This window comes from Oncorhynchus mykiss, chromosome 3 (assembly GCF_057628025.1).
Source record: "Oncorhynchus mykiss isolate SJ-2025 chromosome 3, ASM5762802v1, whole genome shotgun sequence".
NCBI lineage: Eukaryota > Metazoa > Chordata > Actinopteri > Salmoniformes > Salmonidae > Oncorhynchus > Oncorhynchus mykiss.
This window is the reverse complement of record NC_143024.1, coordinates 28,177,740-28,198,974: the sequence shown is the minus strand read 5'-3', so window position 1 is coordinate 28,198,974 and position 21,235 is coordinate 28,177,740. Positions and strand designations below refer to the sequence as shown.

The 21,235-nt window shown below is 45.1% G+C and overlaps 1 protein-coding gene across 2 annotated transcripts; it reads left to right on the top strand.

The window, feature by feature from the left end:
* The first annotated feature begins 1,138 nt into the window (after positions 1-1,138).
* On the top strand, positions 1,139-21,119 carry cep162 (centrosomal protein 162). 2 transcript variants are annotated; one of them, XM_036970566.2, is made up of 28 exons: positions 1,139-2,394; positions 2,606-2,765; positions 3,655-3,957; positions 5,102-5,263; positions 5,467-5,662; positions 5,983-6,059; positions 6,405-6,457; positions 6,851-6,881; positions 8,373-8,492; positions 8,633-8,851; positions 9,130-9,214; positions 9,325-9,544; positions 9,852-10,098; positions 10,322-10,506; positions 10,876-11,055; positions 11,531-11,680; positions 12,283-12,395; positions 12,476-12,575; positions 12,707-12,833; positions 13,029-13,192; positions 13,364-13,462; positions 13,574-13,813; positions 14,375-14,581; positions 14,721-15,214; positions 19,198-19,339; positions 19,446-19,544; positions 19,693-19,827; positions 20,541-21,119. In XM_036970566.2, exons 1-28 carry the CDS (start codon positions 2,335-2,337, stop codon positions 20,751-20,753), a joined length of 4,581 nt encoding a protein of 1,526 aa, XP_036826461.2. In that variant the 5' UTR covers positions 1,139-2,334; the 3' UTR covers positions 20,754-21,119. The 2 variants fall into 2 exon arrangements, with proteins under 2 accessions (XP_036826461.2, XP_036826462.2); XM_036970567.2 differs by lacking the exon at positions 3,655-3,957 and having other exon boundaries at positions 1,574-2,394.
* Positions 21,120-21,235: the final 116 nt, after the last annotated feature.

The window sequence follows — 21,235 nt, the reverse complement described above, 5'->3', positions numbered from 1 at the left end:
CATTATGCAACCACAGTTGCATTACTATTCCAGTCTGCACACTATTCCAAGATGGGAACACCAATCGTCCCACCTGTGCACAGCTGGACAGATACCAAGCAGCAGTGGCATGCAGCCATGGACTAGGTTATGTTTATATAACTATACCACATATCAACATCATATGGTTATAATCACATCATAATGCTAATAAATGATTTAATGAAAACTTAAATTGTCTCATGATTAGATTTAGATTAGTGCCCTTGTACTGTCTTTTTACAGGGTCTGCAACCTGGGCCCATAGGCAAAATGACCATGACCAAGCCCAACAAAAAGTGTATGGCAGAAATAGGGATTAGTTGTGTATTCCCTAATAGCCAGTATAGTAGGTGGTCTTGTCCTATTACACTTTGACTATATACAATTATTTAATTTCAGGTGGTGTCAAGTATTGTTTAGATTTGCTAACCACAGCGGCTGCTTTGCAGAAGTACACTCTACAGTGCCCTTCTTGGAACGTTCCATAACCTCTCAGTTCTCCAGATAGAAGAGGCATACAAGTACTTTGACCCTCTATCCAAGCCATTGATCTGCTTTTAGTCAACTCCCACTTTGGAAAGGTACAGGTGGGGAGCCTCCTGTCTTACCAGCAGCCTCCAATCACTACGTGACCATAGTTCACCATAAGGAGACACCACCATTCCCTTCACTGCCCCTGGATGGCTACAGACTGGAGAGCAACTTTCAAGGCTTCACATAGTCTCTTCGGGTGAGAGAATACATAGAGATCCAGTGGTGTGCTCACTAATTAGAGAAGGGTGACTGGTACTACTTTTGTGTACATGCAAAATAAAGTTCTTAGGCAGGAAAGACTAAATAACAAGGGACAGGCTCCTTTATCTTTAAATTAATTTAAGAGAAACAAACCAATATCAGTGTCTTTGCAATTAATTAATCATTTAAAATATTTAGTTACATTTTTCTGTTCTCTTGTCACTGTAAATAAAAACTCTTAACATTTTGTTTGGAGGATAAGCAGAGGTGTTTTATCAATAAATGGACTACAGGGTGTTAGACAATGTGGATGGTCACAGCAAAAAAAAGGACAGATACATTGCAGTAGTAGCTCATTGCTCCTTGGCCCATGCCTTCACAAGAGGCCCACACTGGTAGTTTTGTAAGAAGGCAAGCCACAGCCCAGGTGCAGTTGATGTTTCCCATCAGTGACATGAGGATATCCTTGACATGGTAATATTCCACTGGAATAGCAAAGGTACTGCTCCCTTCTTCAGACGTCGAAGCCCACTAGAAGGTTCAATGAAATCTTATTTTCCTAACTTTCAATAAAGATGCCGCACCAATCTAATAACGTTAACGTCGTTAGCACTAACTTTTGCTAGCTAGCTAAAGAGACAGAACACAATCGAATTACAAAAATCACTAACTGAACAGATAAACTGAATTTTCAACAAGAATGATAAACGCTATATAAATATGATTATATTAATATACTGAGGTAATGATAAAAACTAGGCTAGTACTGTACGGCTACAATCAAGCTTACAGGAAGCTATATATCGGGTAGGAAGTTGAGCGGGAGTGGGCGTTGCTACGCTGTGCAAAAGGTCTATTAGTTGAAACTTAAACGTCTGCATATGAATGTTTTGCTCATCGATCCTTCAGAAGGAACAAACTTTCAGATTGACACAGACGGGAAATATGACAAAGCATTCCCGCGCTAAATAATACATTTTCTGATGCATGAATTAATTATGAATGGACGGATTTTAAAGGGGAAATCGATATACGAGCGATCAGAAGGATAATGGTGATTGGTCATTCTGTTATTGCCTCTGAATAGCCAACCAATGGGCTTAGAGGTCTCACCCGGTTGTTGTCGCGGGAACTTTATGGAGCTATGAACACAAAACACTTGTTAGCTGCTACTGTAGTGTAACAGTTTGTAAACCACCAGCCATGCATGTGTAGCTGGTTATACATGCATCACACTGACTAAATATTTCGGTGGAGTGCAGATAAGATAGCTAGCTAGAAGACACTGTTGCCAGCTATAGCTAGGTGGCTTACGCTTACTTAACTAAGCCAGCTAGCTAGGTGGCTAACGCTAACTAAAGCCAGTTAGCTAATCAGCTTAGATAGCTAGTTACCATGCTAGCTAGCTACAACCAAATCCTTTTTATAACTGCTACAACTGTCAAGGCTAGCTACCTAGCGAAATACACTAGCTAAATAAGCAAGCTCGCCAATATTGTGAAAAAGGGCAAGATACAGGTAGCTACCCTAGCTACTTACAGGTAACTAGCTAGTTACTTATCATCTTTATTTGGAATCATGGCACATCGACTGACGAAAGATGAGCTTGATGAACAGTTCGAGCAGTTTTTGAAAGAGGTGAGTTTAACGTTACTGCAGACACGATAGCAGCACTATGTCTGCAATTCTGTGTGTTCATAGCTAAAGTTACTCACTAATGACGGCCATTTATGTCCACACCAAAGATACTGATAACCAGCCTTTTCATCTGTGCCCATACTACTATTTATTCACCCAACCAACTAGCTAGATGGCTACTTTAACCTAGTCACCATTGAATTGTATTCAGTCTGTCTCAGATGACTCAGTGGATTTGGGTGGCAGTGCTATGCGCTCCAGTGTTCTGGACAGCTTGGGCAAAGCCTCTCAGAAACCACCACCAAAGAAGACATCAGCTGCCCCTGTGCCGTGGTGGCAGGAGGATGACAGCGAAGAGACACCTGGCAGAGGTAAGCAAAGCCAGGGATGTATAGGTTGATGTGCTTCAGTTCAGTTAGGATTCTCTCTCTCTGTGCGTGTGTGCGTGTCATTGGTTCATTCTCTGTGTATGTGTCTTTGTGCTTGCGTGTTTCATGACATGCTGAAAGGTTATATCTTTAGAGGGACACTGTGACTATGTGCTGATTTCTCATCTGCTCTGTAATTCCTGGAACATCTGTTGCATTTAATTTCAGCATCATAACATGTCCGTCATAACCTGTTCCCTGCTGCTACTCCCCTGATATTTATGGTTTGACTCCTTTCATGAGTTCATCTTTGATTGGTTTACATCAGTCGACTCTTCATGACACATTTGTATATCAGTCTTGTTGTTCTCTAGCTGTCCCCCCATCCCCCACCTTCTTCTCTCCTTTCTCTTACATCTCCTCTTTCCTTCCACCTGTCCCCAGCAGAGGCTGCCAAACGCAGGTTCACTAAACACAAAAAGCTCCAGCAGCAGGCTGTGGTGAAAACTCAGGAGGATGAGAGTGAGAGCAGCCCAATGAAAAGCACCCCTCAGGGTATAGGAATCACCACTGTAACCCCCTAGTTTCTTAGGGCCACCCAATGGCACATTGTCTCCCCATCATTGGTGTTAGTACAGTGACATGCTGCCAACCTTCACTTTTTCTCATTAGCTTTAGTCCTGCCCTCTAACCTCTCCTTTAATATATATATATTTGCCTTAGATCTTCTCTTCCTCCAAGCTAACCCTTAAATATTTCTAGCTCACATTTAGTAGTTCTCTCCTTTTGCCCACCTACTCTTTGAGGGTGTCCCTTTCACTGAGATCCTTTTATTTGTGTGTACAGAACATGATTCCTTTCTCATCTTTATCTACTCTCTTCCATTGGTTAGCTGTCACAGTGGAAGGCCCCACAAGGCCCACCCCCAAACCTCGCAGCAAAGCTCTGGATAGGCTCAGTCAGCTGGACCTGGTCCCTGGAGCCAATCAGGGTGCTTCTTCTCACATTGCTGCGGGGCTGGAAAATAACAGCCCAGAACACGACTCCTCCCACTCTGCCAGGCAGGGGAGCCCTCCCATGAACGAGAGCTCCCGTAATGCATCAGGAGAGAGAAGTCCTGAGGAGAGTACCTCTCTCCGCGACACACCAGTGGACAGTCACAGCAGTGATAGTGACTCACAGAGTCTTGAAGAGGGTAAAGTCGTAGTAGCTAGACTAGATACAAATCCCCAAAACCCTGGTAGACTAGTAGTTAGACTAGTATGGTATAATGGTAGTAGCTAGAGACAGATCCAAACCTGCTGCCCTGGCAGACTAGAAAGTAGAGGCTAGAAGTGGATATTCAACATCATATGACTGCAGTCTCGTGTTGCCACACTTCCCAGACCTGTATCCACATTACAAAGGTGGAAATCAAGGTTTTTATGACTTAAACCATGATCAACCATGATTTTTGTGAAATATGGATTTAAAACATTCTCTTTACTCTCTTTGTCTCCTTGTCACTAATTTTCATATTTATTCATTTTGTTTTCCTCTGCTAAGGGAACAGTGTAAATTAACAAATTAAATGCATAGCTTTGGAAAAAAATAAAGAACTTTCTGGACCTCAAGGGCAGGTGTTATGGTTAGTGGTGCTAAATCCGGTCGTGTTCTGTCACCGCCAGACAATTCAGTGTGTCGAGGCGAGCTGTGAGCAAACTATTTTACCGTTAGTTTCAGCACTTCATTTGGGCAAATTCTTTCACTAGTAAAATGACTCCCAACTGCTTTTACTAGTCTAACTCTGGAGAGCCTGACATTAGCTCTTGTTTTGTTTTTACCATAACCAGCTCTTGTTTTCCGTTCTGTAAATGTTGTTTGAATATTTCTGAGGATATGGAGCTTTTCTAGAGTACCCTCCCTCCAGTAGACTGACAGCAAGTGGTTGTGGAGCTGAGATCAAAGTTAGCTCTACTGCTCTGTCTTCTCTCTTCTGTGTGTGCTGTTCCCCTCTTAAATGGACTGCATGGCCTTTGAGGGTCTCTGCAGGCCTGTATACCCCAGGAAGTCAATCCCCTGCGAATGATAAAAGACAGAGCTAATGAGCTACATTACCATAGTGGAGTTTCAAACACGGCCTGGAATATTGACAGCTTGGTGTCCACATGGATGCACTCCTTTTTTCTTTTCTCTTTAAAAATGTATATATTAGCTGTCTGCTGAGCTGTCTGACCACAATAAGGCCAATACAACAACCACAGGTCCTTTTTCAATTCAGGAAGTAGCCTAAAGCAAGAGCAATTTCTGTTTCCTGTAATTACCTGAATTGAACGGTCCATTATTTTGTTGTTTTCCAGGATTGCTGAGATCTGAGAAGACGTTCTGTAAGTCTCTGAGAAGATCCCAGCCCATCCAGGAGGAGGAAGAGGAGCTGCAGCATCAGGGAGTAGAGAGGGGTTCGGAGGAGGAGGAGGGGGCAGAGCCTGTCATCTTCAGCAGAGACAGTCTGGAGCCTGAGGGTGAGTCTGCTCAGGAGGGCTGGATAGATACTCTCTCTATGATGTCACCAGATCTAGCTCAATCCATTGCTAACCTGACATCAGGGTAGTGACATGAAAGCAGCTTTACGTGCCAGCTTTAAACTATTTTACTTTCAACTCTTTGAAAGTAGCAATGGTTGAAACATGTCTGTCTGTGTCTGCCCGTGATTGTGTCTACCCAGACTCTGTGATGGCATCCGGACCAGGTCAGAACGCTGCAGTGGGTCTTGGTCTGGGAATGGACAGCCTGGAGGAGGAAGAGGAGAAGGCCCGCTTCTTTGCCCACCTGGAGGGAGGTGCGTCCTCCACCATAGACTACTCCAGACTCAACAAAGATCTGGATTCCACCAGCGCCTCCACCACCGCTACCACCCTCAGGTATCTATGACACTCCACGGAGCTCAGGGGGATGTTGTCTCTACACAATGGTCTCAGATTGGTTTTGCGTTTCCACTTTCGGGTGGTTAAGGTTAGGACTTTGTGAAGACAAGCTGATCCTAGATCTGTAACTAGGGGCATCTTCACTTCGGAGCATGACGCTCCGAGTCGCCCCAGGCCTAGCTGTAGCTGCCTTTTGAAGCCACTGCTGGGGTTGTCCCAAGGAGACCCTCAGTGTTGCAGACAGTGGCTAGGTAAGGTCATTACTGTCACTCCCAGCGTGTGATCTGTGAATGACACTTGTTCTGCTGTTTCTCCAGGAAGGCAGAGGCGGCTGTGGCTGGTGTCGATCAGAGAGCGGAGGAGAGAGCTATGGAGTCTGACCGACTCTCCCCAGGTAGGACAGATGATACACTCATAGAATTAGGAATTATAATAATCATTTAATAGGATCTCTATGCTCACACTACTCCAGACCCTGCTTGGTTCAATAGGTTTTATTTTCTTTCAAATACTTTGAAATTAAGGGGGGTTTGCACTTTTTGGACGATTCCGTTGGTTCAATTGCAACATGCAAGCTCAATCAATTGCCGTTAAGGTATTTGAAAGGAAACAAATCCTATTTGAACCCAGGTCTGTTGTCTGACAGAGTGCCACTGTAAATGACAAGTACTTGCACATACCTCATCTGCATGATTGTAGCTCATTAGTGAATCTGTCATTCTGTCTGTGCCTGCTGCAGCCTCCCCCCACTACAGTGAGGATGAGGACTTTGAAGATGAGGTCATTGAGGAGGTGAGACTAGGTTTTATGCGAGTCTGATTTGAAAATGTTGTCATTTAGTTCTAATAACGCTTTGTAAGGGAGTGATTTGAACCAGAGGTTTAAACCCGAACGTTGGTTGTAATTGCATCATTTAGAATTGCCCCATGATGAGTTGTAAGCAGGAGTCGTTTGTGCTGCTCACATGCTAATCACTCTGGGTTAAAAAAGCCACAGTTTATAAAGGTAATAAGGCATTCAGCAGTTATCCCAGCTCTCTCTCAAGAGGTAGAGTGAGAAGAAGGGGTCTTTAATGGCGGGTATGCCAGGTCTTGTCTGTGATTGGCTGAATATGTGGTGGGCGACTGACTGCATGGCTCTTCTGTTTTGCTCATCTCGTTTGTTCTCTCTCCCTTTTTCTTTCAGGAGCCTAAAAGGCCTGCCATGCTCACCAAAGGTATTATAAACCAACATCCATTTTTCTTTTCTGGGTCAGAGTGGGTTTTTAATTCAGCACCAGTATGTTTTTCATGATTTATTAGCCGTATGTACTGCATACACATGGTTTACACCGTCCAACAAAATGTTTACTGGCAGTTATCTTCTCGACAATGCAGCAACAATAATAAAATAGAAAAATACGAACCTAAAGTAAATGGCTCTGTAGAATAGAATTAACATTTTAGCATAAGTATAATACAGGAAGGCACAATATAGTCCAGTATTTACATGTGTTTTGGGGCAAGGGCCAATTGGGAAGCAAGTCATTAGTGTTTGTGTGTGTGTGTTAGTGCTGCACGATATACGAAACTTCGGTACTTTTTCGATACTAGAATTCTTGTTACTTTCGGTACTTCTGTCAAATGTGTCTCACGACGTCTACTGATTGAAAGAGGAAAGTCTGTTTCTATCAGCACAGCCGATGTTCCCTTGTAGCGCGAGAGCACTGTGCCTGCTCCTCTTACTCATTGCTAGCCTGTCCTGAGGAATCACTGCACTTATGCTGCACAGAAGTTAACACTTAAGTAATGCAACAAGGAGTTAACGCTCAAATAATGTCAGTGTTGAAACGGTTATTTACTGTTCACAAAACAATGTCCATTACAGGCTAGAACACTTTGCAATGCAAGAAGATACCGGTAGCTTTCAGCTTTGTAGGCTAACTTGCCTTGATAGCTTACAGCTGACGCTAAACATCAATTCACTACCCTGGTACCTTGTTTGTGATACGAAAATATTGCTGGCTTCAAAGCTGATTCTCCCCAAAAACGATTCATTCACGTCGTCTTCCCCACCTCACGTCTCTCCCAGTCAAGATCATTTTTTGCTCGAGCCTTATGGAAAGCCTTCTGTGTCTTTGGGTGTCAAAAAAGATACACGTCAGATTTTGACACGCAAATGCCGTTCCATAGAGCCTCGAACTGACTGTGTGTGTGTGTGTGTGAATGACGTCATGGGTCTTAAAAGAGACAGCCCACACTTTTCTAAAAGAAATGCAAATGTTGTTGATCAGTACAATAAAATAAATCCTGAAGGGAAACTAATTGTTTTTCATCTGTAGCCCAGGGAAATCAGCCAAAACAAGTTCAATAATTTAATACATGCACATACTCTTATTGCTTCATCTTATTGCTTATCCAGTTTAATTTTCTGTGACTGGCTAATACGCCTTCTGTTTTTGCTGTGGTATCGACTATCGTGATGGTATCGAGCATTGTGATACTAAACCTTGTATCGTGACAACACTAGTGTGTGTTGTGTACACAGTATGTATATACAGTGTCTCTGGTTCCTCTAACAGTACCCCTGTTTCGCAGGCATGTGATTTATTCCTGATGAATCATTTCCTGCTTTTATGACACTGTCCTCTATTCATTCAGTATTGAAACTGACCTACCCCTAAAATCAATATTCTATTTGTCCTGATCACATAATTTCCTGGTGTAAGTGTCCCTCCATGATTCTCTGGACTCGACCGGTGAACTCCTGCCCCCTGGAGCGGACAGTGACACCAACGGGGAACCAGGGAGGAACCAGGGAGCAGAGTCCATAGAGACGGCACTACCAGGTGAGACCAGACTAGACGTCAGGTCCTACTGGATGTAGCTATGTACCCCTAGACACTTATGTGGATTAGGCTTCATCTGTGTCAGTTTGGTGGCGGAGGATGATGGTGAACCTGGTGGTGTTCCTGTGTGGTCTGTGTAGCCCAGTCGTATGGCCAGAGTGGGGCCAGTGAGATGGAGGCTCTACAGGAGGCCTACAGACAGATCAGTGGCTCTCTGGAGGACTCAGACCATCATCACCACCCTTCATCACCAGTCAGGAGGGAGAGGAGGAGGAAGAGCAATCCTGTTCCTGTCTCTCCCTCTGTACCTGAGCTCTCCAGAGGAACACTACTAGCACCAGTCTCCACCACAGAGTCAGGTTGGTCAGTCTCCACCACAGAGTCAGGTTGGTCAGTCTCCACCACAGAGTCAGGTTGGTCAGTCTCCACCACTGTCTGTGGTGAACCTGTCAAGTAAATAGAATATGGTTTTCAATCGTAACTAACTGCAGATCCACACATGTCCATCCTTATTCATATCTGACAATATGGTACATTTTAAGTTGTAAGATTGTGTTGAGGTGTTACAAATGGACTTGAATTTCTGATTGATTCATGATTGATTGATTGATTGATTAACTTCGGTGTGTTTTCTCAGAGCTGCCCACTGCAGAGGAGCTGATGCGTCCCATCCGACCAGACAGCATAGATGACACAAGAGGCTTCACTCTGCAACCTGCTAGGTGAGTCTACAGCTGTCTGTCACAGGGCTGTAGTAGGGAAGGACAACCGACACTCTCTGGAAGGTACAGAATGGAGTGGATAGACGTTAACATGAGCTGCGTGTTCACAGTGGGACCCAGTTCACCCCAGAGAAGACTGGCCAGTCCTTATGCCATAGATCCCGTAAGTCAAGCCCAAGACGCTCAGCAGAGCCAGACACTCCTCCGGCCTCCCCAGGCCCCTGTCCCAGAAGCATCAGAGAGGAGGTACAGAGGCTGATGAAGCAGGATCAGGACAGCTCCTCCCCTGACCTGACTTCCACTAACCCCAGCAACAAGAGAAGCCAGCAGGTAAGGGCCGGGAACGGAGCCCTTGTTAATAAGCACTAAACCCTACCATACATAACCACACTGATTCAGGCGTTCACACCAACCTTGACTGTTTCCACATTACATAGCCATTGCTCTGACATTGCTCATCCTAATATTTTATATATTTCTTAATTCCATTCTTTTACTTTTAGATTTGTGAATTGTTAGTGACTACTACACTGTTTGGAAGACCAATAACATTTGATTTGCATCAAAGGTGATTATCATTTACAATGTAGACGGTGACATAGCAATGATTTGTATATTGACAGTATATTTTGCATAGGTTCCTGGACGCTCTACGGTAGCTGGTCCCTTCACATCCTCGTTGAGGAAGCCTTATGTTGCCCCTGGCAGAGGTAGAGTGGAGAGTAAACCATCAGCCGTGGCCACCAGGACCTCTGGAGCAAGGAAATCTGGTCCTACCAGACCTGGGGCTGTAGCCAAGCCTCCCTCTCCTCTAACCCAGAGGAAGCCTCTCAGCCAGACAACATACCAGAGCCTCAGCCCCCTCCTCTCAGAGACAGATAAAGGTAGGAGAAAAATAACTCCTCACACATTGACAACCAAAGCTAGTAGGTGTTGTGTAAATGTGCTTAAAAAAAGATATGTTGTAGAGTTAGAACTATATCTAAGTAGTATAGCACATAACAGTACTACAGTATAATACATAACACTAACATTTACCACATGTTGCTGTGTGGTTGTACTCCTGATCCAGACTAATGTTGCTGTGTGGTTGTACTCCTGATCCAGACTGTGGTGGTCTAAGGGTGAGCAGTGAGCTGGTGGCAGGGGTTCAGTCCTTCGCTGCCTTCCTCCAGCAACAACATCGGATGGAGACGAGAGGTCGCCAGGATACCAGTCACACGGTCTCCTGGGAAACCAAAGGTCAACAGGAAGCCAGCCAGACTCAGACTGAGTGTCCATCAGAGAGGAAAGTAAGTCAACATACTGGAGTAGTTTTTCAGTCTGTGGTGCATCAGTGTGCTGCAATTTCTTTTCAGGTAAGTATGGTATTTTTCTCCATTCACCTGGTCATATGATAGGGGTGTGACTTCTACTTTGTTACGTTATCTAACTCGGCTGATTGCTCCTTGCTCTATCATAAGTCTGATTGACTGATTTCAGTTTGGATCTTATGTAGTGTGTTCATACCTGGATGAATATAGTAGTCAATTATTGTTGCCTTCTTGGTGCCGAATTTCACAACATCTTTGTTTGTGCAATATTTTGGCCTTCAATACACATTCAAGTGCTAGCATCCATTATAAAAGACTCTGACCATGTGTTACCCCTCTGTCTGTCAGAGTGAGCCCAGGGAGGAGGGCAGGTCTGGGGAGGTGGAGGAGAGCCCCCTAGTGTCCAGGCTGAGACTGCAGCTAGCCCAGAGGGAGAGAGAGCTCCACACCAGAGAGGAAGAGCTACTGCTGCAGCATGACACAGAGGTCAGCTCACTGAGACAGGAGAACTACCTCCTGCAGAGCAAGGTAGAGGGACACACACACACACACACACACACACTCTATTACATTCACATGGACAGTCATATCTCTAAAGAGCATAGTTCCATCTGTTTGGCCACCTGTGACTTCCTACATCCTTCTATTGTAACAGAAAATAACATGTTCTCCATGACTGTCGGAACAGTTTAAAACCCCTACGTCAGCACTCCTGTTGCTATGGCACTGCTCATGTTATTTAGCTGCTTTGTGTGTCTGGCTTTTGTAATACTGTTATTCAAGCTATTGAATAAAGCAGTTGTGAAGGACCCAGCTGACACAGGAGCAAAATAAAATATTCCATTAAACAATAGCATGTTATCTAAGATATCTCTGCCATCCACTGAAGGCCAGTTAAATTAGCTCAAACTTTATTTTGTGAATTCAAAACTGTAGTAGATGCATACATCACTTGTGTGTTATTTGTGATGTGTACTTGTGAGTCTTGTCCCTTGTGTTTCAGCTGCACAGTACAGAGGAGGCCAACAGCAGGAAGAAGGGCCGGTTGGGTCGCGGTCTGGACGGGCCCTTGGACCCCCTCACGGAGGACAAACTCAGACTGATAGAGAAAGAGGTGAAGGAACAGGAGACCATCATCCAGGGATACCAGCAGGTCTGTACACTCTGTGATTGCTTGGCCGTCTCTCTTGGTCTTTACTCTTCCAGTCTGTGTTTTAAGGAAACAACACTTAAATATACTGCATTTGTTCAGAGCCAGGCTGGCGGTGACTCATTGGCTTTGAATCCATCCCAATTACCCGGAGTCTCTGTGACTGCAGAGGTTATATGTATACAGGCCACTGTTCTGGGTAATGGAATTCCTCTGTTCACTGACTTAATTCCAGGAGGGGGCGTGGGTTTGTAGCAGGCAGCACAGTTGGCCTTTTTTCCTCCAGATTGTGACCAGCTTAGAGATGTGACACTGTGTGACAATAACACTGTCTGATAACCTCTCATAATCACAGAGCCTACAGCCGAGCTCCTAGAATCAGTGGCTACAGTACACACACCACCAAGGTGGAACTGTAGCAGTTCTTAATTAGACATGCTGAATGCATTCCCTCATCTCACAGCTTCTAGTCGTATTCCTTTCTAGTTTGATCTTATGTCGGTTAAATGCGTAGAACCGGTATTTCTGATCAAACTAATTTACCCAGATGGGCCTATAGTTGAAACAATGTGATTCTCTCTCCTTGCGGTGTGTGTGGGTAACAGGAGAATGAGAAGTTGTACCTGCAGATGAAGGCTCTTCAGGCTCAGAGTAAACTCAATGAAGAGGCCATGTTCACAGAGAACCAGAGGCTGCTAAACGAACTGGCCCTTACCAAGTGAGTTGACTCATACATATGCACAGACACGTACCTATCCACGTCATTGAATGTTAACACTGACGCTTATTTATGCCCAGGGAGCAGATGAGCAACTCGCCGAGGACTGTGGGTAATGTAGGCTGTGTGGCCCATATTCAGCGCATCACAGAGCTGCTGGGCCAGATGCAGGCAGCACAGGTGAGTGTTCAGTCACACAACCACCTCTAAAAGGAAGGCCTTGATGTTGCTTTGGAGATTAAACAATCAACTCATCTTAAAAGGGAAAGACCAGTCTCACCTTTTGTGTGTGTGTGTGTGCGCACGCGCAGAGAACTGAAGAGAGACTAGTGGAGGAGACCCACAGGCTGAAGCAGGAGAAACAGGCCCTGGAGGTGGACCTTGAAATGATGAGGAAAGAGAGAGACCTGGCCAAAGCGCAGGTCGTCTACACCTCAGGTTAGTGCGTGAGAGACATGGAGGCTTAACTGTGGAATCAAACTTCTTGTTTCTACTCCCATAGGACAATGTTCCATGTTTCAAATCCAGTGACTTTTCCAGACGTGTGGTTTAAACCTCCATTAAAACTTCCCATTGTTGTGGTTGACAGTCAAGTGGAGCTCTGACATGCTTTATTGTCCTTGTCTCTGCCAGGGGATAAGAGCTTTGAGCTGCAGGTGGCAAAGGACAGGCATAAGGAGGAGGTGTGTGTTCTGAAGAAGAGGCTCCAGTGGTATGCTGAGAACCAGGAGCTGCTGGACAGAGACTCTGCCAGACTGAGGGCTGCCACCGCAGACACACACAAACTCACAGAGCAGGTAGGACCCCAAACGCACAGAGCAGGTAGGACCCCAAACGCACAGAGCAGGTAGGACCCCAAACGGACAGAGCAGGTAGGACCAACTCAACCTTATTTGAGAGTGTGTACTGTATTACTGTCATTTCCTGTAGGTCAGTATTTTGAATGAAACATTTGCTCCTCCAATCAGGTGGAAAAGCTGAAGATGGAGGTGGGGAAGAGAGCCAATCAGAATAAGACTAAAGAGAGAGCTGGAGACGCTAAGAGGATACAGGACCTAGAACGACAGGTGAGTCAGTTGAGAAATATTTCCTGTGTGTGCGTGCATGTATCCCTGAATAGCGGCATACCTCTCCTTTCTCTCGTGACTCATGCCATATTTCTGTTCCCCCTCTCCCAGGTGAAGGAGATGGAGAAGATTCTCAGACAGAGGAACCCTAACTCCCTCCCAGCGCTCATCTACGCTGCAGCCAACGCACCTGCAGTGGATGAGGATGGAGGGGCCAAGAGCTCCCCGCCCACTCAGACCAGGGCCCTATTGGAGCGGCGCATCCAAAGGCTGGAGGCGGAGCTAGAGAGCCGTGATGACGAGGCCAAACGCAGCCTCCGAGCCATGGAACAGCAGTACCAGCGGATTAAGGTCTGTTCATACTCTCAGCTGAGTGGCACTGTTATGTACTCATACAACCCTGTTACCATTCCCTGTCACTAACCCTCAGTCCTGTACCAATTAGCATTCTACACATACTTACAACGACTTAGTCACAACCGCTTCAAACTGCCACTTAGAACTACCTGAAGATGTTCATCCTCAACACAAAACACTCTGAATGTCCTCTCTCACACAAAGGAAAGATAAGAACAGGGTGATGAGTCCTCGCTGTTCCCCCAGTTATCTTCATGTCTTTTCAGAGAGGGGTCAGAGGGCAAGTTCCAACAGCCTTGTACAACACTTGAATTGACAGTTCTGTCCGACTCACGGTGGAGACCTTGGGGATGTCAGTGATTCATCCTCTGTATAATAGTTGTTATCATTTCCAAATGTGTGATGTCATTAGTCTTAATGTTTCATTAGACCAACACTGACCGGGGGGGGGGGGTTTTCTCAGGAGATGTGTTGTGAGATCAATAAATTGTATCAATGGAAATCAATCCCCTAAATATAAAAGTATACTAATTTACAGTGTGTGTGTGGTTGTAGCTCCAGTATGAGCAGCAGATCAGTGATCTGGAGCAGCGGTTAACCCAGAAACACCCGGTCCAGACCGGGTCACCTGGGGTCTGGCAGGCCCAGGTCTGCTCCCTGCAGCAGGAACTGGAGCTTCTGAAGGAGAACCATCAGAGTAGAGGGAGAACCCTACAGGCTGAGGTCCACTCCCTACAGGAGCAGCTCACACAACAGGCACAGGTAGGCCTGCCTTCTTGTCTACTTAGCCTACCTAAGAGGAAATAAGTCTCAGTAATTGATCCTGGGTAATTGTTTTACATGTATGTAATGTTACCTGGAGCAGGTGTATTTTATTTTAATTAATTAATTAATTAATCAGTCTACCACCGAGCCAGAGAGAGCCCCCCAACGCAGCCCGTCCCGGCACCAGCGCCAAGCAGAGACGGCCCTGGGGGTCCGGATAGAGAGACTCAACCAGGAGCTGTCAGCCAAGACCCGCAGCGTCCAGGAGCTGAGCCGCACCGTGGAGAGACTCCAGAGGGAGAGGAAGACCATGCTGTGTGGCCCTGGCCCCAGATCAGAGGGCCGTGTTGGGCCTGGGGAGGCCAGGCGGCAGGCGGCCGGATCCAAAGGACCCATGGTGGTGGCTACCCCAGGGGAGAGGGGAGGCACAGTGGGAGAGACTGCAACCTTCCCTCCCACTCAAGATGAGAAGGACTACCAGCCCACAGCGTTCTCTGGGAGCCACATCTCAGAGGTGCTGCAGGAGAGTGAGGGGTTAAGGCTGCAGCTGGAGCAGCTGGAGCTGCAGAGGGACAAGGAGAGGGTGGTACTGCAAGCTGCAGCCGAACAGGCCCAGGCCGAGCTGCGCAGGTATGTAGACACACACACACACACACACACTCGGTTTGAATGATTTATTTAGACCCACAATAAAACCTTTCAGTAAAAAGGACTCCAGTAATTCAGTAGTTGTACAGGTGCCAGACTCATTGGTAGAATGTTGTTCATTGATGGAGCTTCTATAAGGCTTTTCGCAATTGTGTACGAACACAGTTTCCTCCATACAGACATACTGGAATATTCCTGCAGAGCTTACAGCCATGTGCTCATTGTTGATCTTGTAATAAGAAGAAATAATACTTGATGACGTTTTAAGCTAAACGGTCTGATCTGTTTCATCAGCCTCATTGCTTTTTAAATTATGTGAAGCGGTTGTATTTATTTTGGATCTATCGTCCCAGAGTCTGTTTTGAAGACATTTTTCAAGCCCTGGAGGGACTTATTTTTTATAAAGGCATAGAAAGAATTTGGTTGTAATTGTAATGTTGCAATATTTTCTAAACTTCCAGAATGGCCAATCATCCTTCAGGAGAGCCTTAAAGGGGCAGGGTTGTATTTTGAGACCGGCTTTAACATGCAAGGAAGCCAATAGGCAGAGTCTAGCTTACATTTCTGTCTGATACTCTATGGTAAAGAAGGATGGTAATACATTTTGTTTTGTCAAGTAAAATGGTGTTACAGAGAGAAATTGGGGGGACAAGTAACCTAAGCTTTTGGACAAGTAACCTAAGCTTTTGGACAAGTAACCTAAGCTTTTGGACAAGTAACCTAAGCTTTTGGACAAGTAACCTAAGCTTTTGGACAAGTAACCTAAGCTTTTGGACAAGTAACCTAAGCTTTTGGACAAGTAACCTAAGCTTTTGGACAAGTAAAAACATCTGTCCCACTTGTCCAAAGGACAAATGGCTAATAAAGTTAATGTCAAGCCCTGCACCTAATGATCCGTTTTTCTCTGGCAGCCCTGCTGCAACCTGCAGCCCACACTAATGCACTTGTCCGAGACCACCAAAAATAAACTCCCAAAAAGGGCTCTCTGATCCGAGGCTGGTGGTAATTTATAGCTGAAGCCTAAATATATAATTGCAACACACTCATGCACTCAGAGAGATGTCAACATGATACTCAATCCCAAATAGACCCCTAATCCCTACACACTAGGCATGCATTTGATAGATGCTTTTGATGCCGTCCCATTCATCCATCCATTACATTGAAATAGTCCTCCGATTTTAAAGTCACACCACCCTCCACTGGTATGTAATATGCAACAGTGTATGGTGGTGTTTACAGGGGCCTCATTTTATAAACGTTGCGTTAATTTCGCACTAAATATTTGCGTAAGCCATTTCTGAAACGAATGCGTACGTATACAAATATTAAAATTCATGATCTTGGCATACTACATACATACATGCTTCCCAATAGAAATCAGACCAATCCTAAAACTGAACGCGTCGTGAACAAGCATTATAACTCCGCCTGGAAAACGCCAATCATTCACCTATTATGGTGACAATAACAGCCTTATTGTTCCAGTTCATTTGGAACTGTTGGAATTAGCCCAAAGCCGTTTCTAATGGAAATGGCAAACGTTTCTGCATCTTATTATACTTTCCTGTTTTTTTGTTTTTTATGAATGAGTGTCATCCCTTATTTGCACAAAATACTACTTGCCTCCTTGCAATGCATTACTTCAACCACTAGAAATTGTGTGTACGCATGGTCTAAAGTTTACGAGGAGGTAAGCTCATTCTCACGTCAACTTTAATTTTGTAAATGCCAACTTTTTGTCTGAATGCATGTTTTGTGGGTTTTTCTTGTACGTACGTTTTGTTGTAAATAAGGCCACAGGCGTGCTGACCACCAGAGGATTAGGGTTAGATGATATGTGATGGTGTGTCATGTTTCTACCTATCATGTAGGGTCCAGAGTCCTATACTACATACCTGGTTTGAGGAGTTTGTGTGAACTCTGAGTTCAACTCAGGATAACCTGTACTGTGAAAGTGGCCAGGTCCATTTCTAACAAACCTGCTCCAAGGCATTTATCCTGAATGAAGTGTCTGAGCCACGAGTTGAGGATTAATTCATTCAGATTCCCAACCTCTCGCAAAGATTACGTCATCCCTTTCGTTTGAGGAAGACGGCTGATTAATCAAATATTGAATCAATGTTTTTTGTTTAAAATGCTTCACATTACACATTTAGTAATGACAGAATGCATTTGAAACTTCATGCACAGTAAAAAAAAGTTGGTAATGCAATGATTTTATCAATAGGAGTGGGTGGGCTGGGAGGTGCTCATGCATTGATAAGCACACCGAAGACTACATTAACGATAAACAATCAAATGAAGAAGGCACTTCTAAAAGGGTCCTACTAATCACCCCAAAACAACCCAAACGTGCCTAAAACAGCTCTGGTCAAAAGCAGTGCACATTTAAAGGGACTAGGTTGCCATTCAGAACACAGACAGCGTCCCTGGTCATCTGGTGTTGGCAGCACCTTGTACCAACATCTGTATGCGCCAGCGGACAGGACACACTGATCTACATACTAATCACAGGTAATCTCATTGAAGGAGGATAATTGTTTCAGCAGGGTCGCAAAATTAGCATTACACAAGCTGAATGAAATGTAAAAGGCTTTGAAAATAAAATGCTTGGTATCTGCTCAGTGCTCTGTTGACATTTTAGAGAGATGCTTGTTTTTGTGAGAGATCTGAGAACAGGATTTTCGAATTTAATATGAAAAGCCTATACTAAAACGTGAAAATACTACATGTCATGTCTCAATCTATATCCATCTTACCTCCTATATTGTTTGATGTCCTGTGGATTTGAGAAAGAAAGATGACGAGTTCAGTGGGAAAGTGTGTGTGTGTTACTGTTTGTAGGTCGTAGTGAATGTGAAACCAGTTGTATCGTGCTGTATTGTGTTAAATGAGGAAGGGCAGCAGAGGTTTAGTAACAGCTTGGCCTGGCTGTTTCATGACATCACCATATGAATTATAATAAGCGTCACTAAAATACAGTCGACCAAGCCATTATTGACATCGAACTGAACATTTGGGTGGTTTTGTGTTGTTTTGGCTGCCAGTTTGTGGTTTTTGTGTATTTTTGGGTACCTGTTTGTGGTTGTTTTGTCTGATCGCATGTTTGTGGTAATTAGCACCATTTCTAAAAGCCTGTTTTACACCATATCCATTTTGATCTCTGCATAAATCAAATGTGGCACTGACTCGCCCATGGATTGATGTTTCAGCATTGTCTCAATGAAGAGTTCAGTGTTTGGCTAGCCACGTGCAATATGCACACAGTTACAAGCCTGCTAGAGTTGGTGGCAGGCGGACGAGCAATATTCGTCATACCGATTAATCAAATTATATAGCCGCCCTTACATCAGCTGATATATCAAAGTGCTGTACCCAGCGTAAAACCCCAAACATCAAGCAATGCAGGTGTAGAAGCACGGTGGCTAGGAAAAACTCCCTAGGAAGAAACCTAGAGAGGAACCAGGCTATGAGGGATGGCCAGTCCTCTTCTGGCTGTGCCGGGTGGAGATTATAACAGAACATGGCCAAGATGTTCAAATGTTCATAGATGACCAGCAGGGTCAAATAATAAATCACAGTGGTTGTCGAGGGTGCAGCAAGTCAGCACCTCAGGAGTAAATGTCAGTTGGCTTTTCATAGCTGATCATTAGGAGTATCTCTACCGCTCCTGCTGTCTCTAGAGAGTTGAAAACAGCAGGTCTGGGACAGGTAGCACGTCCGGTGAACAGGTCAGGGTTCCATAGCCGCAGGCAGAACAGTTGAAACTGGAGCAGCAGCACGGCCAGGTGGACTGGGGACAGCAAGGAGTCATCATGCCAGGAAGCCTGAGCTGGAATGTGAAGCTGGCGAGCTTTAGAAAACCCTGAGTAAATCTAGCTAACATCGTATTTACCCCTCTGGCGCGCGTTGGGTTAGAGGATGCTAAATGATTCATGGTGGTGTATCTACCTGTCCTGCAGGGTACAGCAGCATTCAGCAGAGCAGGTGTCCTCGCTCAGGGCTGACCATCAGAGGGAGCTGGAGAGCCTGCTTACCGGCCACGCCCTCGCCCACTCCTCCTCTAAAGTGGCCGAACTGACCAATCAGGTGACCGCGCAGGAGGTAAAGGCTCACATTGGACCAATCACATGTCAACTGAAAGTTATTGGTGGTGTTCCAGGTATAACGTATCAACTGGATAAATGGATTTGTTTTTATGAACCTTCAGATCATGGTTCAGCATCTGCGTGACCAGGTGAAGGAACTGCAGGGGACCAAGGATGCTCTGGCTGTGTCCAAGCTGAGGGAGGACACCCTACAGAACCAGGTATTTATCGTCCTCAACTTCATCAACACACTAGTGTTGTCACAATACTCATTATCACAGTACTTGAAGTGTCATAGCAAGGAAACAACACAAGGTGACTATTTCCTGGGGAAAGCACAACATTAATGCTTGTTTCATCTCTTTATAGCTGACAAGGCTGTTGGAGGAGCTGAAGCAGGCCAAGGAGTGTCACAGCCCAGAGCTCCGACACTTCACTAGCCTGGAGAGAAAGATCCACAGCATGGAGCTACGACACACTCAGAGGGAGAAAGAGCTCCAGCAGGTGAACACACACACACACAGAGGAAGAAAGAGCTCCAGCAGGTGAACACACACACACACACACACACACACACACACACACACACACACACAGAGGAAGAAAGAGCTCCAGCAGGTGAACACACACACACACAGAGGAAGAAAGAGCTCCAGCAGGTGAACACACACACACACACACACACACACAGGAAGAAAGAGCTCCAGCAGGTGAACACACACACACACAGGAAGAAAGAGCTCCAGCAGGTGAACACACACACACACAGGAAGAAAGAGCTCCAGCAGGTGAACACACACACACACACAGGAAGAAAGAGCTCCAGCAGGTGAACACACACACACACACAGGAAGAAAGAGCTCCATCAGGTGAACACACACACACACACACACAGGAAGAAAGAGCTCCAGCAGGTGAACACACACACACACACACACACACACAGGAAGAAAGAGCTCCAGCAGGTGAACACACACACACACACACACACAGGAAGAAAGAGCTCCAGCAGGTGAACACACACACACACACAGGAAGAAAGAGCTCCAGCAGGTGAACACACACACACACACAGAGGAAGAAAGAGCTCCAGCAGGTGAACACACACACACAGAGGAAGAAAGAGCCGCTGCAGGTAAATCCACCCACAGAAAGAACATTGAATAACACACAATGACCAAACATTAACACATATGCCCACGGTGCCATCCTGCAGGTGATAGGTCAGACTCGGCTGGTGGTGGAGGCTGAACAGCAGTCTGAGGTGGAGCGTTGGAGGAGGCTGGCTCAGGGGAAGACCCGGGAGCTGGAGGTCTTCCGTCTGGAACTGGACTCTATCCTGGACGTCTTGAGAGAACTTCAGAGACAGGGAGTGGTCATCCCTGCTCCGGACCAGGCTTCTGCTGTACCCTTCAGCTGGAGGACCTGAAACATGGGACATAGGCTCTTTCTAATTACTTACAAATCTGTCCTCATCTTGTCTGATCTGAAAGAATTGACCAGGCGAAAGCCAGCTTAATGATGAGCTTCCACTATATAAGTATTTTTTTGTTTAGTGCAGATAAAGGGGATTTGTAAGCAATTGAGAGCCAACTCACACATCATTTAGGAGAACCCATCATTGTGCTGAACAATCAGGTTATTTCTTTTTGTAGATTTGTATTTTTATACTTGATGATTTTAAATGTATTAAGTTATTCAATGTGTGTTACAAAATATGTTTATATTTTGTATAATTTCTTCCTGTGTGTTTTGAATTTGTAACAAGTAAAGCACAAAGATAAAACATCTCAAAGGTGACTAACACATTATTCAAATTCACACTTTGGAATTGGCCTATTGTTATCCCCAAGATGACTGTTATTGGTGACTCCAGTTGTGGGTTGTTGCTAAACATTAGCATATCATCAA